The sequence below is a fragment of the Hesperophylax consimilis genome, chromosome 17 (genome assembly GCF_061612785.1).
Source record: "Hesperophylax consimilis isolate HC1 chromosome 17, BYU_Hcon_1.0, whole genome shotgun sequence".
In the NCBI taxonomy this organism is placed as follows: Eukaryota; Metazoa; Arthropoda; class Insecta; order Trichoptera; family Limnephilidae; genus Hesperophylax; species Hesperophylax consimilis.
Window position 1 is genome coordinate 15,485,641 of NC_142852.1, and position 27,478 is coordinate 15,513,118.

The 27,478-nt window shown below is 34.0% G+C and overlaps 1 protein-coding gene and 1 long non-coding RNA gene across 2 annotated transcripts in view; one reads left to right on the forward strand and one right to left on the reverse strand.

Moving 5' to 3' along the window:
- The first annotated feature begins 644 nt into the window (after positions 1-644).
- The window catches only part of LOC149416084 (uncharacterized), a 63,380-nt gene continuing 36,546 nt past the window's right edge, over positions 645-27,478 (forward strand). The window contains exons 1-2 of the long non-coding RNA XR_016303636.1: positions 645-1,397; positions 1,655-2,518. This is a non-coding gene — a long non-coding RNA (uncharacterized LOC149416084). The remainder of the gene's footprint in view (positions 1,398-1,654; positions 2,519-27,478) is intronic.
- LOC149416085 (uncharacterized) lies at positions 3,493-27,306 on the reverse strand. Its single transcript, XM_089642052.1, has 4 exons — positions 26,889-27,306; positions 25,557-25,710; positions 12,247-12,438; positions 3,493-3,989 (listed from the first exon to the last, which is right to left on the reverse strand). The coding sequence occupies exons 1-4, from the start codon at positions 27,094-27,096 to the stop codon at positions 3,827-3,829; spliced, it is 717 nt and encodes a 238-aa protein (XP_089498178.1). The 5' UTR covers positions 27,097-27,306; the 3' UTR covers positions 3,493-3,826.

The window sequence follows — 27,478 nt, forward strand, 5'->3', positions numbered from 1 at the left end:
ATGCACTTCGAACCTTGGTATTTTTTTTTGTATAAATTTATATTTAGAATTTGAACAACAAATTATGCATAAATGCCATGTTATATTTTTAAAAAAATTATGAAGGTATTATTTTTACAAGACAACCAACAAATTTAAAATTGTAATAAGGTTCCATGATATTTCAACAAAATGACAATTAACCTTTCCTTATCTGTTTGTGTGTATTTACTACACATTGCTTCTAATAACTTTAATAACTCTATAAATATAATAAATTCTGGGTTCAGATTTTAGGTATTCCTCCGTTATACATTTATACACTGAATTAAAAAATAAAATTTTACATAGTTTTCAAATTCAATTAAAAATCAGAGATTTTTGTTAAAAATCGTAAACAAATACACCAATACAATCAACCGTGTGATACTGCTACGCGAAGAGTGTGCGAAGAAATGACACGCTATTGATGTCCCGCTTTAGTTCGCTATGCGAGAACGTGAGAAATCCACACGTTTGCAGTTGTATTTTGATTTAGACCATCAATACCTACGACAGCATAGCTGTGTGTGTGCTAGCCGCCAGCCAGTCGGTCGCAGACCGTCGTTAGATGTGGACTCCTCGCACGTTTGTTTAGCATCTGCCAATGGTTTTTTCATGTTTTCAGCAATTAAATTACAATTATTATCACTTTTGATATAAAATATAATAAACATAAGCAATTAGCTATGAATATTCATATTTTTCCGAAATTAAATCGCTTATTTTGAGATGTGTATTGACTACACAGCACCGGAACGCGTGGATTTTTTTAGCACAGTAAGGGAAAGGTTAAAAGTGATGAAACAAAAACTAGGTTAAATAGTTACCTATGTAACCTATTTAACCCAGTTTTTGTTTTATCACTTTTCATGACTTTTATATCACTTTTTGTAGGTGTGTTGAACTGTCATTTTGATGAGATACCCGGTCACCAATGATATGATATACGCAGCATAACACTTAACCCTTTCAGACCTGAATTAAAACTGGCAGCAGAAAAACAGATTTGATGATTGATAACACCTTGCAGAAATATTTGAAAAAATTTTGTGTTTTTTTTAACCACTCAGAACATTAGAACGTCAAAAGACGTAAATATGATAATAGCGGTCAAGACATTAGAACGTCTTTTCACGTAAACGCGCGAGATTTTACAAAAATTGATTTATTTCCATCACTAGTATACGGATTGCCATGATTTAAAAAACAGAGTATCGATAATGAATAACGCTACGCGTCTATATTCAAGAATATCTATGGAATGTAGAGGTGCATTATCTAAGCCGATTGAATGTGTCATCTTGTTCGTTCATAATTTATTGCGTTTCTAAATAATTTATTAAAAATATTTTAGTTTGGACGGTTAATATTTTGAGGTGACCAAAGATATTAGAAGAACGAGATGTGCTATGCGCAGTTCGTACTGAGTGGAATTGTTTTGCCGAGTGCCGCCGGTTTTGTTCACCAATACTACTGCACACCTTCGCTTGCGCTAAGGTATCCGCACTAATACATAGAACAGATTTCTGTGCGTACACGTCCCGATACCGTTCAAAGTACCCTAATTAGGTAGTACTCCGGCTACGGTCCGGCGGCCAACATAGCATATCTCGTTCTTCTAATATCTTTGGAGGTGACTAATAGTTTTTAATTATATTTCTTCAATATATAAAGTGTTATTTCTTTATGATACTCAGAAAAAAGTACATTTTTCAAGGCTTTGAAATAATGGTAAGCGATTTTTACATATTTTTGACGTTTTCATAAAATGTATATTTAGAAACGCAAATATTTACATGTAACAACACAATGCGATAGTGGATTTCATAATCTTTCCAAAACATTTTTTAGAATGAGGCTACGTTTCCCAAAACGTGAGTTATGAAGCTTTTAGCAAAACTCGTAAATAACACAAAAATTATCACATTTTGACAGTTCTCAAAGGAACACATAGTAAATAAAAGTCTTTGTCTGAGAGGTTAAGTAGTGAAGAAGTTAGTTTGAAAAAACAGGTCTGAATTTTAAAATCTCAAAGGGGTTTGTTACACATAGTGTGACAAATCATACACATTTTACCATAAATATAACATTTTATTAATTCTAAACAGTTAGCATATAAATATATTTCCTATGAAGTAAATTTTTTTAAGTGGTCTAAAAGATGGTTATCATAATAATAATAATAATTGGATAATTTGTTGGCATTTTATTCTTAAATTTAAAAAAAAAACATACCTTCAAAATTAACATTATTTTTAAGTATTATTTTACCCTAGATAACTAATTGCTCGTCGAGGCGACGACGCTATACTCGGCGAAATTCGAAATCACCTACTTCCCCCCGCTCCCCGACCTTGAATCTTTCATTACCGTCCTTATTTGAGTAAACAGTGCAGCGCGTGACGCGATTGCGGCCACACGCATACTAGGACGTGCCCTATGACTATCTCGTCGTCCGCTGGACGAAACTTTTAAAACAACAATTTTTATTTTTAAGGTACGTACATTCATATATCTTATATTTACTGTTAATACTAGAAGCTCCGGTATCCGGTACTTTACAGCTACACCAAAACTAAACGCCGAAAACCACATAAAATTAATCAATTGTTTTACTGAAATATGGCGATAAGTGGATCAATATGCGCAACACGGTATGACTTTTACATACAATCTACACATCTGCTCTGATAATTGACACTGTAATGCTGTTCGAAACGTTGGCTAAAGAAGGAGCAAGCGCAACAAGGCATAATAGCCCAAAAATTAATCACATTAACAACAAAACAGAACGTAAAAAAATCATAATTTATTTTGGGTTATCGTGCCATTGGTGAACCCGTTATTATTAAAGTGATTTTTGCGGATTTAAAAAGCCTGAATAATTAGGCATGCTCGATGCGTTTTGGGTCTTCCCAGGACACACAGGAACAAATCCAAACCAGCGAATCAAAAGCCCAGTGTAAATACCAGCCTTTAGAGGATTGGAGAGCGCAACACGATATCGCATCTGCATACATAACACACACTTTGCAAATCTGCCCTGACGATGGACACTGTAATGCTGTCCAAAACGTCGACTAAAGATGGAGGAATCGCAATACAACATAACAATCTAAAAATTAATCATGATAACAATAAGACAGAACGACATAACATAACATAATTGAATAAGTTAGGTTAGGAAAGCTTTTTTTCCTTCACTTTTCTTCATCCTTCTATTTTGTTATGAAACCTTCAATAATTCTCCATTACTTTAAGACGATGCACTACGTCGTGTAATATTTTAAATTGAGCCGCTATCTATAAAAACCCTTACGTAGATGGCGATAAGGTTTAAATTCCCGCTTAACACCATCCGCCTGTTTTGATTTATGAAAGAAAAAAACATGGCCAAAAAGTGACTTTTATTTTATTTTGTGGATGTTCAGGCATAAATATTTAATTTTTTTTCGATCATTTTATAAATAACTTAATTTGCCACATTATACAACAAAATCGTAACCGAAAATGGGTTCGTAAGTAGGAGATTTTGAACTTTAAAGCAGTTTTCATAGGCCTTATACATTATTTTTTTCTGGGCTTATAAAAAGACTTATCTAAAAAATACTCGATTGTTTCAAAGGCCAAGATGTATTCTACTCGCAGTATTTAATTAAAGCATCTGAAACATTTCTAGGCCACCAAATTTTAAAACCAAAAACACATGATTTTACATTACTATGTATGGCATCGCCTTAAGGTGCAAATTCTAGGCATCCACGGCTGAGAGTGCAAATATTGAATGCGTCAGTAATTCAAGGTCTCAGAGAAAGGTCTCGGGTGTGTAAGTCTCGTTGCGTATGGCGGGCAATAGGGGGACGAGGTTGGAGGGATCCCGCGCCCAGTCGTAGCTCTGGCTAGACACGGCGAGACGCGAAGTTATCAGACGCATCACCTCCATCTTGTTCAGCAATGGCTCCAGCTCCCTGGAAGTAGACGACAAATTACAAAATGATTAAACAAATGGGAGGAATGCAGATCACGCCAAACTCTGGGAATTGAATAAAAATGCACTTTCTAGATGAAAAAAGTGTGTAGAAATTCATTAAAAAAATAATTAAGGCGCGGAAGAATAAATTGAGGGAGATACAGCCGATCAAAATTTTATAAATTGCACTTCGCGATCTGATATTATCACCATATTCGGACAGTCCGCCGCCATATTTTGTCACGAAAATCAAATTAAAAACTTTTAATACTTTTGAAATTTCAGTAGTGCCATCCAAAAAATAAAAAGTGTTGCCATATAATAATATCAATGCATGGAAAATTCTGAAAATTAAATATCATTTGCCAGATTGGTAGTTTATTATTTAAAATCTTGTAAATACTTAATTTATGTATATATATAACCTAACCTAACTGTGATTTTCTATAACAAAAAAATGACCCTTTAATAACGCCCACTCGCGTCCCCTTTAGAGTTTTATCCCAGTTTTCAAGTAGTTTGTGGGCTACGCTAGGTTTGTATAGACGGTTTGTGATTTAATACTAATACCTTTTTTCCATGTTATTTCCTGTTACACAAAATTGCCCCTTTAATAACGCCTGCTCGCGTCCCCTTTAGAGTTATATCCCAGTTTTCAAGTAGTTTGTGGGCTACGCTAGGTTTGTATAGACTGGTTTGTGATTTAATTCTAATACCTTTTTTCCCATGTTCTTCTGCCTACTCTAACCCAAACTAAACACCTAACCTATTTTGTAAAAAAATATTATTATTATATGGCAACACTTTTCTTTTTTTGGTTGGCACTACTGAAATTTCAAAAGTAAATAGTTGCTAATTTGATTTTCTTAAGTCATAATTGATAAATAAAACATGGTTCCTATGTATCGCGTACGAAGTTTCAAAACCCTATAACTCAGTTAATAGTGCCGACCCCCACCTAATTCTTTCAGATTCGGATTCCCCAGCCCTAAATTAGTCTAAATCAAGTTCAATTTCGGTTATACTCCCATAAACCGAATATTACTCTCAGATCGCGAAGTGCAATTTTATTAAACTTTGATCGGCTGTATCTCCCTCAATTTATTCTTCCGCGCCTTAATTCTTTTTTTAATGAGTTTCTACACACTTTTCTCATCTAGAAAATGCATTTTTATTCAATTCCCAGAGTTTGGCGTGATCTGCATTTCACCCAAACAAATTATTACAACGCCGCACACACAGACAGAAATTCATAGACTTGCCCTAAGATGAAATCTGTGTATATTTTGACCATATTTTTGGGTTCGAGATTGCTCTGAATAAACTACGACATCAGTCATACATTGACCACCGAAAAGCGCACACTGAAATAACCAAACCGTGCGCAGAAAAGTAAAATTCGCTAAAGCAAGGCAAAGGTCTGCAGCGCAGTCCATTGTGGGACTGGATCAGTATCTGAATGTTCATTTTTAAACTAACCCCTGGCGTAGCAACGATTAAAATGAGTGATTTATGTTAATTACAGCAGATTTAACTTAATTTATTTAACCAAACAGTGTAATATTCAATTATTGAAGACAATATTGGCGATTTCTAAACGAAAATCTGAAACAGAAAAATCAGAAAAGGATACGGTCACATCTAGGACTCGAACCCTTGCCCTTGTAGTAGTAATAAATAGTCTGGCAAGTTTTTTTTTTTTTAATTTTTGATGCACAATTTCTTCAATTTCATTTCAATTTCAGAATTTCTTTTTTATAAACAAAAGTTACGAGAAAGATAAAATTATATACTTGAACATACAAAGCATCATAGCACATTACGAAGAGATCAAATACGTTTAGAAGAGAAGAAACCTTTTATGCTTATGATGAGTGAAACACATGTGACTGAAGATATCCAAGATAGTGAAATTACATTTGATCATTATAATACCATCCGTTGTAACTCGCATAGCAGACATACAGGAGGAGTGATGATTCTGTTAAGTAATAACGTTCCATATGAAGAGATATCAAATCACCAACATGAAAAACATTGTTGAAATGCGACTTCTTAACATATTTTCAAAGATGGAGCATGGAAAATTTGCAAGATGAAAATATGAACATTATAATTGGAGATTTCAATATAAATGTTAAAGCAAATACAGACATATACACAAAAAACTGAATATATTATTCAAGCTGCAGGTATGAAACAATTAGTTAAAGATTTCACACAAATTACTAATACCTCTAAAACATTGATTGATCTGGTAATCTCTAATAAATTTAACCTACGTGTTAATGTATTAGATAAACCCAAAATTACCGATTCAAATTCTAATAAATGACAGAGAAAACTACAACTCCAGTAAAGAAACACAAGTAATAACATTTAAAAATTACAAAAGATACAATAAAGAACTCTTCATTCAGACCTTATAGACTATTGATTGGAATGAAATAAATCAAATGGAATATAACAAAAAAGCTGACCAGATGATATTAAACATTAAAAAATCCATTGATGAAGTAATTCCAGAACAAAAGATATGTAAAGGAAACAATAATAAATGGTTCGCAAAAGAACTACGCACAATGCAGCACGATGGAGATACATTTTACAAGAGAGCACGCCTTACTAATAGTACTATGGATTGGAAAATATACATAAAAAGAACGCATAGTGAGTACATAAAAAATAAAATAAACTCGGAAGAAGGGGATCCCAAAAAAATTTGGAAAAGCATAAAAGAATTAGTACATTGCGATAACAAAGACGACATAAAAATAGTAAACTTCCCAAAAGATATAAAAGAAGAAAACATGGCTAATAGCTTTAATAAATATTTTATAGAAAGCATCACTCAAATTAACAAATTAATACCTAACATTGTTGTCAACACCACAAATGATAATAACAACTCAAACAAAGAATTATTTGGTCTTCAGAAAAATAACTGCAGAATATTTATTTAACATTTTAAACAAAATTAAATCAAACATAGTTCAGATGGATCAACTATTAGTTTAATAAAAGATGCTTTTCCAGTAATTGGATCTACTCTATTAAATATTATTAATCAGACAATTGAAGAGGGAAAATTTCCACAGTCATGGAAACTATCTACCATTATACCGGTCCCAAAGGTTAAAAATACCAGAAAATGTGAAGAATTTCGACCAATAAACACCTTACCGAAATATGAACAGATACTTGAAGTGATAATAAAAGAACAAATATTGCAATACTTAGATGAACACGATATTTTATACCGAGAACAATCGGGATTCAAATTTAATAATTCTCGTGAAACAGCGTTAAATGTAATCGTTGAAGAATGGAAAGAAGGAATGAATAGTAATAAATTTATCTTAGCAATATTCTTGGATTTTCAAAGGGCATTCAAAACTATAGATCGAGAAATATTGATAAGAAAGCTTAAAGAAATTGGTTTCTCAACTGTAGCCACCAAATTAATAAAAGAGTATTTGAAAGACCGAATACAGGTAACAAAAATTAATAATCAATTTTCAAAACCAATGGAAAATAAATTAGGAGTACCACAGGGATCAGTCCTTGGACCTCTATTGTTCATACTCTATATTAATGACATGGTGAAAATATTTTCAAAATGCAAAGTACGACTATTTGCCGATGATACACTGATATATATAATTGGAGAAAACTATGAAGAACTAATACATATTTTAAATAATGAACTAGATAATGTAACCAGATGGCTAAAAATAAATAAGCTTAAATTAAATACAAAAAAAAACAAAATGTATGGTAATTGGTTATAAGAAGACATCCAGTGAAAGCAAAATCAAAATTGATGGTGAAATTATTGAAAATGTTACCGATATAAAATACTTAAGAGTTATAATAGATTCCAAACTCAACTTTAACAAACATACTGAATATACCCAAAAGAAAATTGGAAAAAAGATATCATTTTTGGGAAGAATTCTGGAAAAAGGAAAACTGCAATCACCATTTATAACTCCATTATTGCTCCACATTTTAACTACTGCTCAACTATCCTTTTCCTGTGTAACGACCGAGAACAAAATAAATTTAAAATTCTCCAAAATAGGGCAATGAGAACAATACTCACACGAAATAGATATTCAAAAGTAAATAAAATGTTAAACGAACTAAATTGGCTAACGGTGAAACAGATGTTGACCTTGAACACAATGATATTTGTACAAAAAATAGTAAACAACCTCCTACCTAAATATTTTTCAAATAAAATTGTATACAATAAGGATATACACAAACATAAAACAAGGATGTGCAATGAAATCAGGCTACCAAAAAAGGACAGGGCAAATACGCAGAATAGTATACTAAATAAAGGGATGAAATACTATAAAGTGCTGCCGGAAAACCTAAAGTCTGCCCCAATTGGAAAGTTCAAGATGTTGTGTAGGAGCCACATAAAGCAAGAAAAAATATAGTATATTTATATGTAACAAATTAATTAGTAATTTGTAAACTTAAATGTACAAATTACTGAAATAAAATAAAAAAAATTAAAAAATGATTTCATTGCGTGCTTCATCACTAGATTCAACACAACATCGCCAGTTTCAACAGTGATTTCATCGCGTGCTTCATCACTAGATTTAACACAACATCGCCAGTTTCAACAGTGATTTCATCGCGTGCTTCATCACTAGATTCAACACAACATCGCCAGTTTCAACAGTGATTTCATCGCGTGCATAATCACTAGATTCAACACAACATCGCTAGTTTCAACAGTGATTTCATCGCGTGTTCAATCATTAGATTCAACACAACATCGCCAGTTTCAACAGTGATGTTGTCAAAAGTAATTAGTTATAAGTCTATGTGACCAATGCATAAATTTAGTTGTTAAGCGCCCTTGAGGTGATTTTCTCACCAAAACGGCGCTATACAAATAATCCAATCATTATTAACACAACATCGCCAGTTTCATCAGTGATTATTTCATCGCATGTTTCATCACTGATTTCATCACAGGTTTCATCAGAATTCATTTTTTATTCAGAATTCATCAATGGATTAATAATAATAATATATATATTTTTAAATTTACAATTTTTGATATTACGCAACATTATTACGTATTATTTTGATATTTCTTAGAACAGGCACTGCCTATTTAGAAACTAATGTGGATTGCTTTGTTAACTGGGCCATAATGTATTCACGCCGGTATTGCAGCTTTTCCTCGCCGTACATTTTATTTGTCAATATAATTGTGCATATATCCAATATACATGTTTCATTATTTGGCCTAGTATGTAACTTATAAATAAATAATAAATCAAAAAAATTCCATTTTCATAATAATAATAAAAATAATGGTACAGTAAAGTAATAATGCGAGTTCGATTTATGTAGACAAAAAGTGTGCAATGTAAATTTAACCTCTTACGAGACGTATGATGTGCCATAACTTGATTTAAAGTAATTTGTTTACTGGATGTTATAAGATCAATGAATAGTTTTAAATTGTGTATGCTACTTAAAAATACTAAATGCGAAAATAAATTTAAAAAAAAAAGATTATGATGAAATAGTGTAATATCTGCCTAAGAGGAAATTCGAATAACAGGAGAATTGTTATTTTTTCTCATAAATATATAATAGTTTTTTGTCCACAGGTATTTTTATATTTTTCAGTTTTAAGTTCCCTGGCTTTCTTCATAAGTAACTTGTTAGAAGGCGTTAGGTGGTCATTGAGGAATATACGGCTTGCTACTCCTGGAAGGCCGATATCTGCTGAAGTCAAGGTCCGGTTGCGACGAGCAGCTGCCAACAAAGCGTCCTTGCAATCTCGCCGAAGAAGACGTATGATTATAATAAATTTGATCCCCATTAGATTAATCATAAACTGTAGTTATAACGAAAAGGATTGAAAAACGACAGACTATTCACCCATTTATAATACAAGATTTCTTATTTGAACACTCACACTTTTAACTTTTGCTCAAAATACAAAACAAATTATTAAAAAGATTGCCAAAAAAATCTCAGTTGGGAAGAATAAGAAGATTCCTTAACACAGTTTCCAGTAAAAATGTGTACAACGCAATTATTGTACCACACATAAATTACTGTAGTAGCATCCTATTCTTATCCAACGACGGTTTAATGAAACAAAAGACAATTCTACAAAATAGAGCAATGAGAACCATATTGAAGAAAAATCGATACACAAAAATTAGGAACATGTTGAAGGAGTTAAATATCTTGTCATTTAAACAAATTATTTACTTTAATACCATATTTTTAATCTACAAGATAATCAATGGCCATACGTCTAGTGAATTCCTAAGAAAAATTGATAAACTACAGAACAAACTTGACTGTCCTAAAACGGGAAACTTCCTAGTTGGACAGTCAAAGCTTCCTTTTATATTTGTATATCTTGTATGTAATAAATGTAAAAATAAATAAATAAATAAACACACACATGAGACGAGGAAAAGAAATGAATTGAGACTCCCCTTCAAGAAAAAAACACAGAGTCAAAAGTCATTGATGTACGGAGCGTTGAAGATATTTGGAGAGCTACCAGAAGAAATAAAATCAGAAGAAAACTTAAAAACATTTAAAATTAAATTAAGAAAATATGTGATTGATTCATGTTAAATGTGTTACTATAATTATATGTATATAAGGATTGTATTAGGACATAGATAACTATGTACCTACTTAAAATACCACAATAAACTCGGATGATGTATATAAAAAGGTTCCTTATAAACAATTTACAATTTACCTGTAAAAACAATGTGAGCACATTTCGGCCGGGTATTTTTTGCGCTGGCTCTATGCTGACTCGAGAGTAAAGCGAAAAGGCGAAAATAAAGGTCCCGTGTGAATTTTTTTAATATGTTTTAAATCACTACATCTTCGAAAATAATTAAAATGTTTTAATAAAAAAATCTACACAGTAACTCAGCATTACCAAGCTATAAAAGTACTAAACGAAAATCGAATATTATTTGAAATGCAATTCAATTAACCTTGTAATATGTTTATTACTGTTCGCCATCGGTATTTGCTCATACCTGCTTTCTTTAAATACGCCTGACATCTCTCGCTTGCTTGCACATAGGAGTTGAGTGGGTGCTAAACGGAGAAAGAGATTCGAATCGGGTTTCAGGTCATAAAAACGCTCATTCCAGGAATTGAATTATTTCACTAACAAATAATATACTCTCCTTTAGTTGAAATACCAATGTAAACGAAAGGCACGAAAATAAATTATGCCATTAAACTATTATACGTATCTCTAGTAAGAAGTCTAATTGAATATAACTCAGTAGTTTGGTCTCCATCTTACAAAATTCACATTAACAACATTGAGCGAATACATTTCTACGTTTAATAAATTTTAAATTAAATATCCCTGTCGAAGACTTAAAATACAATTTCTTATTAAATACTCTAAAAATACATACATTAGAAGATAGACGTAAAATAAACGATTTAACGTTCTTATTCAAAATACTTAACTCTAAATTCGACTGTTGTGAACTCCTGCAACTTATAAACATACATACACCCACAGTAACAACACGACAAAATACAATATTCTACAGCAGCACACATAAGCGTAACTACATTGCCCACTCTCCGATACAACGACTTCACACCATGGGAAATCATTACTTGGGTGATGTTGACATATTCAATACCAACTTGGCAAGTTTTGTGGATCATTTAAAACATTTATTTCAACAATACTCCTAAACACATTGTGTAAACCTACAAATAGCTGTAGTTTTCTGTTTTTGTTTCTTGTGTTTGTATGACTTGTTGCATAGCTTTTATCAAATGTAATTTTATTCTTATTTTTTATGTTTCAAAGTATTTGTCAAATTAAAATTATACTACCAACCATGTAAAAGCCCTCTGGGCGTTAAATAAATAAAAAATTTAAAATTACGATTCGATAATTATGTACACATAGCTGGAACCTTTACAAAGAGATTGGTAAATAATATTCATGTAAAAACATTGAATGATTCCACCTTTTCTGCCATTGAAATGAGGCCAGCGCAAAAGTTAGAACTACCCTTCCCACCATTAAGCATTAATCGACCGAACGGGTAGAACTACCTTTCCCGGCCGAAGTGTGTTAATATGAAAAGAATTTTTTTTTTCACCATATAACCTTGAAAATAATTTTTCAAAATTACTCAGTTTTCAGCGCGCGTACGCGTATGTAGCCATTAAAAAATTATAAAAATAAATCTTACTCGTCAACTTTCTCGGTGCGTTTGTTATCCTTGGCCAGATGCGTCTCCCGAATTTGGGCAAAGTCCAGCGCGGTCTGGCGCCACTCCTCCGCCACCGTCTGTAGCTCCCTTACTTCCTCTCGCTCCAACTGCTCCAGCTTGTCCAGGTACTTCTGTTGGCCCAGCAGCTTGGAGTGGAGTTCCTTCACCATACTGGAAGGAGAGGGAATTGACTTATTTCTTTGGAAAAGTCGTCGGCAATGCATTTTTTAAATATTTTATGTAAACTCCACACAGCAGGTGTTGAGGAAAATATTTTCCTTTAGGGCCTATATCATCTTTGGGGATGCTATGTGAAGGGTCATTTTGAGGAGAGGAAGGGGTGAACATAGGGGACATAGATAGGAATCCATGGACGGCCAGGTACGTTTTTGACATTTTGTCACCACCACGGCGACATAAGAAACATTCTAACAACCCGATGGCGCCGCAGCGGCGACATAATGTCAAATGTAAATGTCCATTCTCAAGCCTTAGAAAAAGTACAAAATAAATTTCTTCAGTACATCAATTTTAAAATGAATATTTCCATTGAATTTATAAATTATAATAACTTACGTACCGAAACCAGACTTCTCAAACTATCGGATAGAAGAGTTCTAACTGATATATTATTTTTATTCAAATTTATCAAATCTCTAATTGACAGCCCTGAATTATTGGAATTAATTTATATGAATGTACCTGCCAGACAAACTCAAAGCATAGACACTTGTTAATGTAACAATAACCTCAATACTACTAACTACTCTATGTATTCACCAATTCCAAGAATTCATCACCTTGCAAACAAATACTGTGAACTTATCGATATATTTGGTGTTAATAACTTTGTGAGTCTCAAAAGGCTACTAATTTTAGACCTATTTGCTAGTTATTAACTTGCATTATTTATTAGTTTTAAAAAAAGGTATTGTCTTCATACTTTGATTTACTTTACCATATTATTTTCTAATTACCTTATGATTAAATTATATTTAGCTATTTTTATCCATGTACATGTTACACTTATATACATATACTGTCAACTTACTATGTAAAAGCCTGATAGGGCGTTAATAAATAAAAAAATAAATAAATAATGTACATATATGTATACATTTTGTTGTTTAAAAAATAAAAGGGTCCTTTTACAGGTATACAGTGAGTATACACTTTGCACAAAGATGTCGTCTCCCACCCGGCATGCCGATTACCTCTCACCCCAGAAGATAGGTGGAAACTTGAGTGGCAAACGGCCAATGTGGGAAATGCCCATCTCATACAGGACCCCACCGAGAGACAGCCTGGGTTCTCATTGCCATCAATAGGTTAAGGTGCTGTGCCCACATGATGCACAGATGGGGCCTTAAAGACTCGGCGATGTGTGAATGTGGTGCGGTGCAGATCACCGAACATGTGGTCAACGAATGCCCGCTCCATTCATTCCCCGGCGGGAATGATGAGGTTCACATGGCGACGCCTGAGGCGCTAGAATGGCTCGCAGACCTAGATGTCCCCCTCTGACCCCCCCACCATACGAAAGAAGAAGAACAAGTATACACATGATTATATACAGTACCCACTTACGATTGGTTGTGCTTTTTGCTCTGTTTTTCATACATTTAAATATTTTTTACTTTGCAATAAATATTCTCACTCCATCAGAGACCAAACTCAATGGAAAACTCCATATTTTAAGAAAAGGTCTCAAGCGGGACTTGTGTAGTCTGCTCGAAAAGGGCAGTAAAAGGTGGCAGACGAGAAACCAGTACTGTGACACGTGTCTTAAGAAGCCACATATTCATTTGGGAGATTGCTTTCTAAAATACCACAAGTTAAAAAATTATAAAGATTAGAATATGCAAATTTTTCTTTTATTAACAATCTTATATGATAATAAATATATATTTCTTAACATAACTACAGTCAAACTTGGTTATGACGAGCACGAGGGAACCAACTAAATTTGTTCTTTATAGCTAGCCGTTAATCGTTAATTTTTTTAAATTTTTTACTAACAATATAAAGTTTTTTTTCGATGTCTGTCTCACTAGGATAAACCTGTGTCGAGACAGACGTATTGAATACATAAATTAATGTTTACATATTATTTGATACATATAATATTTCATTACATTAAATGACAATGTGAAAATGATAAAAAATAATAAATAATAATAATAAATGATAAATTGGTTAATCAGCATCTAGTACATACTTATGAGGGGATTTTTATAAAAATTTTAATCTTGGATCTGTCTTGGCTGATGATCCAATACTTGATGTCTGTTTTATATTTCTAAAAAAATTCGTTCAGTCTAATGGCTAGTGGGAGAGCATTATATAGCCTTGTTGCAAAATATCTAAAATTTCTCTGGCCAAAAGTTGTTTTAGCAAAAGGGATTTGTAAGAGATTATGTCCTTTGGTTCTAGTATCATGAACAGTTTGGACATTGTCAAAAGTAGTTTCGTGTTTGAAGAGGTATGTTAGTATGTTTTTGGCGTAAAGTTGCCTAATGTCCATAACACAGATGTTCCTAAAGATTTCATCCGAGCTGCTTGTGATTGGTAGTTTGAGGATAATCTTTATTGTAAGTTTCTGAGCTTTAGATATTGGATCGATGGCAGCAGCGTTTGCTTCTCTCCATGCTAATATCCAAATCAGTTTTTTTTAAGTCATATGTACCTACCTAAATGCCTCTACTATCAATATATTCGCAAATGTAAATGTAGGTATTACCTATTAACAAAATAAATTTGAAAAATACAATTATATTACTCAAACATCCTAGAAAACACTTCCTCGCAAATAGAGTAGTGGATGCTTGGAACAAACTCCCACAACATGTCATCGATGCAACAAATATAAATCAATTCAAAGCTCTATTGGATTCACATTTGGAGAGAAGAAAGGACTTAGTTCAAACTTAAAACAACTCAATTACTGTCAAACTTGTTGTGAAATCAGATATGAGCGCATTAGCAAAATGCTGCCTGCTCATTACATAATAATAACTCAATTACTGTCAAACTTGTTGTGAAATCAGATATGAGCGCATTAGCAGAATGCTGCCTGCTCATTACATAATAATAACTCAATTACTGTCAAACTTGTTGTGAAATCAGATATGAGCGCATTAGCAGAATGCTGCCTGCTCATTACATAATAATAATAATAACTCAATTACTGTCAAACTTGTTGTGAAATCAGATATGAGCGCATCAGCAGAATGCTGCCTGCTCATTACATAATAATAATAACTCAATTTCTGTCAAACTTGTTGTGAAATCAGATATGAGCGCATTAGCAGAATGCTGCCTGCTCATTACATAATAATAACTCAATTACTGTCAAACTTGTTGTGAAATCAGATATGAGCGCATTAGCAGAATGCTGCCTGCTCATTACATAATAATAACTCAATTACTGTCAAACTTGTTGTGAAATCAGATATGAGCGCATCAGCAGAATGCTGCCTGCTCATTACATAATAATAATAATAACTCAATTACTGTCAAACTTGTTGTGAAATCAGATATGAGCGCATCAGCAGAATGCTGCCTGCTCATTACATAATAATAATAACTCAATTACTGTCAAACTTGTTGTGAAATCAGATATGAGCGCATCAGCAGAATGCTGCCTGCTCATTACATAATAATAATAACTCAATTACTGTCAAACTTGTTGTGAAATCAGATATGAGCGCATCAGCAGAATGCTGCCTGCTCATTACATAATAATAATAATAACTCAATTACTGTCAAACTTGTTGTGAAATCAGATATGAGCGCATCAGCAGAATGCTGCCTGCTCATTACATAATAATAATAATAAAATCAATGATTTTTTTAAAGAATTTGCTTTCATGCTTCTCAATTTCCTCTTCAAAACAATCAACGCATTATAACTATCGTCCCCTGGTTCAAGACTTCCAAGAAAAATATCACTAAATTGTGTAACTTTTTATCACTAGCTTGTGCGTACTGAACCTACTACCTACAGCTTGTAAAATCGCACTTGTCTTAAATGCAGGTGTCGGGGACGGAAAATTACCATCGCACCGCGGAATACAATAGGAATGGAAACTTTGGATATGTCGACTTACCCTTTTTATTCTTCCTCGTTTTCTATCCTTTGCGCTGGTTCATACACAACACACTAAATTTCACCAAAATGCGCGAGCTCACAATGGCTGTCAAGTTTCGACACAGTCGAAAAAGGGGGATCCGTAATCGAACGTTGTTGACAGGACGACTTTTTCAACTGAACTGAAGTTACACTAAGGATGGGTTGTTTCGGAGAATTTGAACAATTCATCAAATTTCAACGTTCATTTACGGGCTCTGTGAAAGACTTATTCAAGTTCTGTTTTTATATCATTGTAGGCTAGTTGCTTGAAAAAACTGAAATAAAAACAGAACTTGAAAAAATCTTTCACAGAACTTGAAAATGAACGTTGAAATTTGATGAATTGTTCAGATTCTCCGAAACAACCCGTCCTAAGTCGGCATAGGAAAGGTAGGAATTGGGTAGGTGAACAACAATAATATTCATAAAGGAGATCAAAAGAAAAGGTGTAGGTAATACAATGCTAGGTACCAACAGAGGGATTGTTTTGGTTTTCGGCTATAAAAATATATTTGTCATAAAGCAGTGATGCACAACCCGCGGCCCCATTCTTGTAGACAGCATGTAAATTTCGTACGGCCTACTTGGCTATAGAGAAATATCTAAATGTTTGGGGTAATTCTTTAAAACCCTGGCTGAGAACATTTTTTTATAGAGTTTTGGTTAATTTATGTTGCATTTCCTAACCAAACCAAATTTGAAGAACCAGTTTGTATAACACGAAATTCAACACAGTAATCCTAACTCTTGAATTTCGCTGTAAACTCCCTCCCCCTTAAAAAAAAACAAAAAAAAATTCGCTTGTAGGTTGCATACTGTTTGAAAAATAGGCAAAGCGGCCCCTCTGCTGCAAAAGTTGTGCATCCTTATCTTAAATTTATATTTATAGGTACTCATTTGTAATTTATAGGTAATAATTTGTAGGTACTCGTAACTAGGTACCTTCATAAACATAATTATTAGTTTTTAAAACAAAATTGACGATGAGTTTGTAACATTATTGCCAATGGATGGGTGATGAAAAGATTAATTGTATAAATTAATGATGGATCTAACGATTGTGACATTAATTGGTAATTACCAAATACAATAATCTAGTCATCTACGCACACGCACTGAACACATTGTATGTAGGTAGTGATGAGATGTGATAAGGAAGTTAAATAATAGAATGTTTTAAATATCAACAGACGCTAATTTATTAAATAACAATTATTAAAATACTTGATCAATAAAAATGAACATGAGACTCTAATAAACCTCTTATCTCCGGGCGTGTCAAGAATGTACGTAAGTTTAACGCCATCTTGATAAAAATATGACTAAGAGCAGGTAACATTATTAATTTAAAACATTAACAATCTTGTAAGGAATGTCTGAGCGGGCGCCAGCGTGGTATAAAATAACTACGCAAGAAGTTAAATAAGTAATCCCTATTAGAATGATAAGTTACATGATTAAAAAGTTAAAAGTGAAAAAGACCTTTCGTGACTTGCAAAGTAGTCCCTCATTGTTCCAGTGTCGCACAAACACACCGTAGTCCCCTGAGTCCAGCCAGCAACTCAACCCGACGAAGTGCGCTCCGGACCGCTAGCTCTAAACAGTAGTGCCAACCGGAGAAAATTGACCAATGTTTATTCTAATCGGGTAGGAACTGCGCCGCCCAGAAGTAAGCACTGCTACAAGTTGTAATACGAAAGAAGATGTAAGAAGGGAAATAATGAATCCGTCCCTAACGGGCTAGGAAATTTTCCGCCCCTTTGTTTGTTACTAAATATTTACTTTGAAAATAATTCTTGAATAATTTCCACCTACTAGACCCGGCGACCGATTCATGTATTCAGAAATTGTGTTGACTGTAATGACAATCCTATAATGGGGCGTGAAACCGAAAAACGGCTGATCCTAACGTAAAAGGGTAGGATTGAAAAAACCTTCAACTGGGCAAGGGTTGCCCCTTCCCTCCCCCGCTTCACATCCGCGCCAACCCTTCAGGAAGGCAATGATCTGTGAAGAAATCGTCCACCCGACTTGAGAATCGTTTTGCAGAATAAGACGACTCGTGGAATAACACGTTTAAAAACAAATAAAAATAAATTATTTGTTAGTATTTACACGAGTAGAAACATAATTAAAATAAGATACCTACTATGAAAAACTGTCCTCTTCAAATAGTGTTTGTTTTAACTAGGTACCTAACTAAAATCAAATTTGTATTGTTCTTTTTACGCTATTTAACAATAACACTAGTCAACACATTTTTTGTCCCTTTAACGAAAGTAGCCAAATCTGACAGGAAATTTCACGCTGATTTCAGATATGTGATTAGTTTTTTTCTATCACGTCAGGTTTTTATGGGTTGTAAGTTTTACTAAAATGTGTATTAATTCATATTTATTCGTGAGTTATCATTGATTTTTTGATTTTTTGACCGTCCATTCCACTTGGTCATGCTGCAAACATGAAAGAGAACTATGACAACATGAAGCTGCTGTTAACAAAAAATAAATATGTAAAATACGAATGGAAAATATGTGGTGATCTAAAAGTAATAGGGTTCCTACTAGGACTGCAAGCGGGATACACAAAGTATTGTTGTTTTCTGTGCGAGTGGGACAGCAGAGACAGGAAAAACCATTATGCCAAGAAGGACTGACCTACTAGAAAGCACCTTAAACCTGGCACGAAGAATGTTCAACATGCTCCCTTAGTAAAATCTAAAGATATCTTACTTACACCCTTACACGTTAAATTGGGTTTGATGAAAATTTTTGTAAAAGGCTTGTCTAAGGATGGAAATGGCATGATTTACTTAAAGCAAAAGTTTCCTAAGTTCAGCGAGGCAAAAATTAAAAAAGGAATATTCGTGGGACCACAAATAAGGGAGGTCCTGACTGATCCGAATTTTATAACAGTGTTGAGACCAGTCGAGCTAGCCGCTTGGTCAGCCTTCAAGAATGTTGTCGAGAACTTTCTTGGAACTCATAAAAGTGAAGACCATATCAGCATTGTGTCTGAAATGTTCATGGCCTATAAAAAATGGGATGTAACACGTCACTAAAAATACACTTCCTTCACTCTCATTTGAATTTTTTCCCCGAAAATATGGGAGATGTCAGTGGGGAGCACGGCGAACGATTTCACAGAAAAGTGATACCAAGGAAAGTGGAGTCCATCTATGGTAGCAGACTATTGCTGGACCCTGCAGAGAGACTCTCAAGATACTCACAAGCGCAAATCAGGAGCAAAAAAAAATTAAATTGAATTAGTTTTGAAATTTTGTTAAGTAAGTACTCATCATACTATGGAAGAATAATGTAAAAAAACTTTGTTAAATAATAAAAAAACTTGACCTATAAATTTTTTTTTTTATTCATTTCGTGTTTATGGATACTAAATACATATAAAAAAATTAGCTATGCTTAAGGGACTGCACTTAAAAAAATAAATGTCGACCAGTGTAATTGTAAGTATATATTTGAGAAGGTAATGTTACCTCATCGCATCTTGGAGATCAAGTAACATGTTTGCCTGTTACTACTTCATCGGTAGTAAAGAGATCATTTTAAAGAGACCCTCGCTTATCTTGTACATAAAATTATTTGCTAGGTATATCGGTAAATCGATCTCGTTATAACAGTCAACAATTATATGAAGATAAAGCTGAACTAAAATATAGTTTTGTAATTGCTCATTATAGCCAAAAACTCGCTGTTGCCGCGATTGTTAAAACCAAGTTCGACTGTTTATCATTTTATTTACTGCAAAAAACATTTTTTTCCAATTTTCTTAAAATATTGTAATTTTTCCTCATATTTTTACATTACACTCTATGGCGTAGCTGGTATACCATAAAAAAATCATTTGGAGTACAAAGGATTATGTGTTACAGAATATTGGAAAGTTATATATTTTTAACATGCAACTTTTCTTTTTTTTTAGTCAGTAAAATACAACTGTCGAATCTGTATGTATTTATAATTAATTATTTTGATCAAAAGATAGTGTGTTTTTACGATGTCCCATTTCTACATTCAATGAAAAGAGGTCTGATTTCGAAATTAACCGTTTGAGTGCAAAAAAAATTCATACAGTTGCTTGTAAAACGCCACCAAAAAAACATTATTTTTTATGAAACTATATATTTTTTTAATACCCCATAAATTCTTTGAATTTTCAAGGATTTCGATGATTTTTTCGGTGTTTTATTAAAGAATATTGGTTTAGAATCACGCGGAGGAGGATCCCGAAGTCCAGGCGTTTTGAAAAAATGAGAATTTTACGTACAGACGTACGCGCGAATCAGAACACGACTGACGCAATCGACGGAAATCGACGATCGGCAATCTTCGTTAAAACACGAATCGACGAAAATCGACGATTGGCACCCAAACGGTTAAATATTGAAGACAATATTAGTGATTTCTAAACGAAAATCTGAAAGAGAAAAATCAGAAAAGGATACGGTCACATCTAGGACTCGAGCCCAGGACCCTTGTCTTTCCGGGACAATGCTCTACCAACTGTGCTAATGTGACCCTATCCTAATCGGTCACTTTTAGTTGTATCATACTTCGAATAAGAACTACCAACATTGTCTTCATTTTTTCACCGCACATTTTTACTGGCAACTATCTTTATGTATGATCGCAAGATTCAACCCAAACTAAATGCAATCTAGACAGCGTCTTTTTAGATAAACCTATCTTATTTTTTTATTATTTTTAATGTGCGACATCTATTGACTTTTCTGCAAGTCTAGAATGAATATTTATTTTTCGGAATAACTTTATTGAGTAAAACCTCAAATTGTATCATTTAATTCTTTATTATTTAGTTTATTCTTATATCTGTTGATTTTCCCAAATAAATAAAGTTAAAAAAATAAATAAAAAAAGACAGCGTATCCTAAAGGACTTATCGTATCATATCCTAAAAGAAGAAGCACCGATTTATTGGATCGTCGTGTCCTTGGCAGTCCATACAGCGTAGGACCATGAGAATTTAAGGACCCTGAGGGGAGGTTCCATAATAATTTCTCTGAGGGTCAGTGGCGTAGCTAGGTAACCAAGGGCCCTGGGGCAAATTAAAAAATGGGGCCCCACTGCTATGTAAACTGATTAGGTTTTATCAAATAAAAATATGAAATATACAAACACTTTAAAAATGCTAAGCTACTTAAGCTCTTTTTTGTGCACTGCAGACTGCAGGGCAGGTAATAAAAATATTAAACAGTAACAACATAAATTACAATTAAAACTTGGTGTAGGTTTGGCTAATAAAACGAAATAGAGAAGATTCAAGGGTTTATTATATAAAGGTCGGGCCTACCAACTGACTAAATAACAATTACATTTACAATTTTTTTCTAGCTTTAGTTTTCGCAAAAGTATCAATGACTTTTCAACAGTTTAAATCCAGGCTTGATGCGGTTTTGTTTTCAATTGCTATTAGCGATAAATGTGTTTGGCCCATCTTATTTCTTAAATTATTATTTTTAATTTGCTAAATGACCTTTCAGCTGCTGCAGAAGTGACAGTAATTGTAAAGAATAATAACATTGCTGTAAATACTTCCGTTAGGTTGCATTCTAGCACTCCATATTTGCTCATTATTTCCTTACATAATTGGTGAACAGTCCATGCTTGAGTTAGTTGAGGTAAAACTAGATGGTAAATATTAATAAATTGAAGTGAAAAACTAGGGCCTATTATATCTGAATATTTTCTTTGGAATTCGTCACACTTTTTAACATGTAATAAAAATGTTGGTGTTAGAAAATCGGAATATATGACAGACTTCACTAATACCAATAAAACGTGTATCTAATTGAGATATTACTGTGTCTAGTACATTATTGAAAAACTCAATTTTAAATATTTTTTCTCGGTTTCGAAATCGGTGATCAGCAGCTAATTCATCAAAATATTTTTTAACTTTTCTTTGCCTTTTTTCTTGAAAATGTGTATCAATACCATGCAGTTTCACTGGCTTTGCACTTGAATAATTCGAAATCATTTCTATAAATTTGCAACTTTGCTTTGGTCTCAGCTAAAACTTTACTCGCCTCGCCCAAATTGATGTCGCATTTTTGTAAAGTTTTGGATGCATAATTGGTGTCGTTCAATACACTGCATGAATTCGCAAAGCAACACGAACTCGAAATTTAGCATTTTTGTTTTAATTTCATTTTCAAGTTCCTTGTCGATAGTATTAGTATCGTTTTTTTTCCAAAATTCATACACAGCACATGCTTCCGAATGGCCACTCGAACAACTGCGTTGTTTAATTCTTTCCGATAAATGCTTCCAATCCCGAATTCCCGTACACCAAACATTATTCCTTTGTGAAGCAAATAACCAGCAGGGTTGACAATAGGCAGCGTCTAGTATTTTGGAATAACACAACCAAAAACGATTAACTGGCCCATATTTAGAATCACTTAATATTTTGTTCGTGAAGTTTCCCAAGTCTAAGAAGATTCGAGGTCTGTGGTTCCTCCAAACCCTCCGCTCTTATGTGTGTTATGCAAACATCATCCACGTTCACATGATCGGCGGCGGAGGTATCTCCAACTGCAATAATTGTCGAATCTTCTTCAGTAGGCTTCTCAACCAACACTGCAGTTACCACATTATTTGAGTCACTATCAATAGAAATATTTTGGCCAGATGTACTTGCAGCAAGCTGACTAAAAAACTTGTCAATTTTGGGCAATTTTTGTTTACTATCTTGGCATCTCTTTCGTGGCGTTGTTTGCGTTTAAATGCACCACTGGGTTTCTTCTTTTTATCCATATTTTAATACGCTACAAGTGTAGTTGGGGAATGACGCACATATCACTATCCCAACACTGCCAACCTACAGGGGAATTCACTAGGCATAACTTTTGAATTTCTCTTAACTGAGTTGTCATGATTAAAGTGGGGTTGCAAGTTGCAACCCGTCATATTTATTTTAAAAATAGGAGATATTTCCAAAAGTTCAGTTCGATCGAGATTTCTGGTAAAGATTCGAGGGCCCCCTGAGCTTGAGGGCCCCGGGGCACTGCCCCGCGTAGCCCCTCGGTAGCTACGCCGCTGCTGAGGGTATATGTCATCTTTTGGGATACTGTGTGGAAAGTCTTTTTTAAGGAAAGGAAGGAGAGGAATTTCTTGGAAGTTAAAATTTAAAATTAAATTTGAAGTTAAAATTTTCAGTGTGTCCAGGAGTGAAATATAGATATATATAACTCCCACTGCAGCGCAAGACGATGGGTCGAGAGGCCGGTTGGATCAGCTTTGCAATAAAATACATGGTGGGACCCAAACGCGATGTCAACTCAGCCACCAACCGGTCAAAATAAATGGAATATTTCTGATAGAATTTGACTAATAACAGTTTTTGAAATGTGATGATAGAAATAAACATAAAAAAATTAAAATTAACGATTTGAATGCAAACATAAAAAAGTTTAAAAAATTACTCTCCTTACGTTTTAAGCAAACTAAAATTACTGACAGAAAAATGTACTATAAACATTACTGTCACCTAACTTTTTGTAGCTTCATATAAAAATAATCGATTGTCGATTGTTAATTCACAAAGTTTCATAATTATTTCTCGAATTGTGTTCAGAATACAGTGGTGCCTCACACAACGAACTTAATTCGTTCCAGGAGCAAGTTCGTTATGCGAAAAGTTCGTTATGTGAAACGCGTTTTCCCATAACAATACATATTAAAAAAAATAATTCGTTCTGTAGCATAAAATATGGTAAGATGACATAAAAAAAAGAAAGAAGAGAGAAAGAAAAAAGGCATTCTTTTCCAGAAAAGACCCGTTTCATAGGCATTGAACACTTGTTGTGGGCAGTATCCTTCATCCATAATAAATTTTTGAAAATTAATAGAGAACTTTTCTGCTTCTTTTTTATCAGCACTGCCAGCCTCACCATGCATATTAACGCTGTGGATTCCATACCTTTTCTTAAATCTAAAAAACCACCCCCTGCTGGCTTTGAAAACTTCTTTATTATCTTGATTGCTGCTACTTCCAGGGATGTTTTTCTTTAGATCTTCATAAATTATCTTGGCCTTGTAACAGATAATATCTTGGGTTGTTACGTCACCTTTCACCTGCCTGTCCTTAATCCAAATCGCTAATAGCCTCTCCATTTCCTCGTGGATTGAAGATCTATGTTTTTCATTAAATAGTTTTGATACTCCTTTGGCTACTTTGGCTGATTTTATTGCATCCTTGTTTGTCAAAATGGTGAAAATGGTGGTCTTGTTGAGGCCAAACTCTTTGACGAGGTCACACTGTTTTACCCCACATTCACTCCTTCTAATTATTTCCTGTTTCATTTCAAGAGAAATCACCTTCCTGCTTTTTTTAGAACCCATCATATAAAAAAAATGTTGAGTTTATCTTAAAAGGACGACTGCCGTGATACGTGTGCGATTTAATTCGTAATGAAGAACGATTGCTGCGATACGTGCGTAAGTTAAGCGTACTACGCAGTGACTAACGAGTCTAACGACTGCCTGCGCGGGAGGATGCAATTAATCGGCAGTGATCGTAGAAGATCGGGCGACTTCGTTGTGTGAAGCGAAGTTCGTTGTATGAATCGTGAAATGAACGAAAAGGAAGTTCGTTGTGTGCAGCATTCGCTGTGCGAGGCGTTCGTTGTGTGAGGCACCACTGTATTTGATTTCTTCTGTGGTTAGCTTTTGGATTTGAATATAAAGTGTTTTTTTTTCTCTTTCTAATACTGTTTAGTTCCTATTTCTCACCATGACAGTAATTGAGACAACGATTTCCAAGCGACCATATGAGCCGTTCGCAAAAGCGGACAAATTAGCCTGCGGAGTTAAAGATAAGGAATTGTAATCATTGAAAAACTTAATACTAAAACGAAATATGAAACAGAACAAGACACAGAAAATAAAACGGTTGCAATTGAGAATTGAAACCGGAATCTGTCTTATCAGGAAAATGCCTGATTTTTTTACATTAAAATTAACAACTTTTCACTGTCATGCTAGAGAAGCAGAATTGCAGTTAACGAAGAAGTCATTAATAATTTCAAGGTTAAAGACAATTCCTTATCCTTAAGTTGGTTCATCAGGGTTATCGGACTGGGGGTCATGCGACTAAAGAAGAAGTAGTAACTCACACAGCACTCTCAGGGTTCTCCTGTGAGATGTACCGCACCGAGTCGGAGATGGCCTGCGCCTGCAGAGCCCTGCCCCAGCGCAGCCGGCAATCCAGCGACCTGCCCAGGCTCTCCTGCGCCATGTTACTGTCCACATCCATGTTGGGGAGGCTTCCTGCAACATCAACACAACAATTTTTTGTCAATTATTTTTATAAGAAACAAAAAAGTGAGTTGGCAAAAGTGTTTATAATATCAGCAATTTTAGTTCACTGTTTGAACAGAAAAAACGAAAGGTGAGGCATTTTTAAATCTTTTTTGTTTGATTTATATATATTTCTAACAATAAAATTTGAAAGCGAAGTTCATCACCTTTTAAAAACAGTTTTTAGTTTTCGGATTCGTTGAGAAATAGCTAATTTATTTGGATATTATTACGAAGCCACCTACCAGGTAAGGATGGTACTTTATATTATCTCCTTATATACAGGGTTTTCCAATAAGAGGTGTTATTTTGAATAGCCCGCTATTTCAGTAGATGTTACTTTTGAAGCTGTCATTTTTTGACATTTGACAAGTAGAAACTACGCCATTAATAGAAATGGAACGATACATGCTTCAACAACGCATTGAAATTATTAAAATTCACTTGAGTGAATCAAATGTAAATCATCTTGAGTGATGAGGCCCATTTCCACCTCGGTGGCTTCGTCAACAAGCAAAATTGTCACATCTGGGGCTCGGTAAACCCAAGAGTTATTGTTGAAAAGCCTCTATATCTTCAACAAGTGACTGTTTGGTCCGGTTTATGGTCCGGCGGAGTCATTGGACCTTGGAGTCATTGGACTTTTTCGAAAAAGAGGCTGGAGCAACAGTTACCGTGAATGGATTGCACTATCGAGAGATGATTAATGATTTTTTTATGGCCGGAATTGGATGGTATTGATCTGGACAGCGTTTACTTTAAACAAGACGGCGCTACGTGCCACACAAGCAATGAAACCATTGATCTTTTACGGGAAAAGTTTCTTTGAATATCAAAATAACACCTCTTATTGGAAAACCCTGTAGTTAGTAATAACATAGATCGTTGTAGAAATGTATTATATATTTGTACAGCGCCCTGGAAGTGCTTTTGCACAAAAACAGCAAATACTCTCCTACTTTCTGACATCATAAGGCATTTTTTACCATCTCGCTTGACATAAATAATAGTAGCATCTCGTAGTAACAAAGCTGAAAACAAGTGTTATTTTAAAACAATTGCGCAGCGTGCAGCGGAGTAATGCAACTCATTCAACATATATAATTGTATTTTTAACCTCTAGAAAACCGTTACCGCATTAATAATACCTTTCTGTAAGCTGGCATTAACGAGGATAGCCTTCGAATTGAACAATTTAACTTCGTCAATCTTCGAATTGACAACTTTTTCCCACTTTTCCAATCCGCATTCGAGTTCACCAACGTCGGAACATGGGACCATTCCAACAAAAACTGTTTTGAGGATCTCGTCGAAAATCTGAGCGGCTTTCGCCAAGTTTCTGAAGCCGTCAGCCATTTCACTACAAACTTTAACTAATAACTCAACAATCAATTGGATATAAACACTGTATTTTTCAATTCCAACACGATGCAAACTATAATAATATTATGAATGATTTTTTCAAAATGGCGGTTAAGTCTTTGTTTTTTGTTATATCTTGCACAAACATAGTTTATAACTAATTTAAACACTGTTTTAATAATAAATTATGATAATAAAGCACTATCTTTAAGTTATTGATGTGTAAATCGTAAAGAAGTTGAAATATGGTTCAACGTTCAACTTTAAAGCTTGACATGTTTGACCTGTTTGACAGATTTTTGAAATTTGAATATATTTTGTTGTTTTCCAGAAGTACACGAAAAAAATATTGCCAGTATAGAAAATAAAACTTAAA

What these genes read in the sequence shown, in the direction of transcription:
- LOC149416085 (XM_089642052.1), bottom strand. Translation starts at nt 27,096, where the DNA reads ATGGCTGACGGCTTCAGAAACTTGGCGAAAGCCGCTCAGATTTTCGAC. An exon ending in GAGAACCCTGAGAGTGCTGT is followed by an intron (nt 12,439 to 25,556) that starts GTGAGTTACTAC and finishes CTCTCCTTCCAG; the next exon opens with TATGGTGAAGGAACTCCACT. An exon ending in CGCACCGAGAAAGTTGACGA is followed by an intron (nt 3,990 to 12,246) that starts GTAAGATTTATT and finishes GTCTACTTCCAG; the next exon opens with GGAGCTGGAGCCATTGCTGA.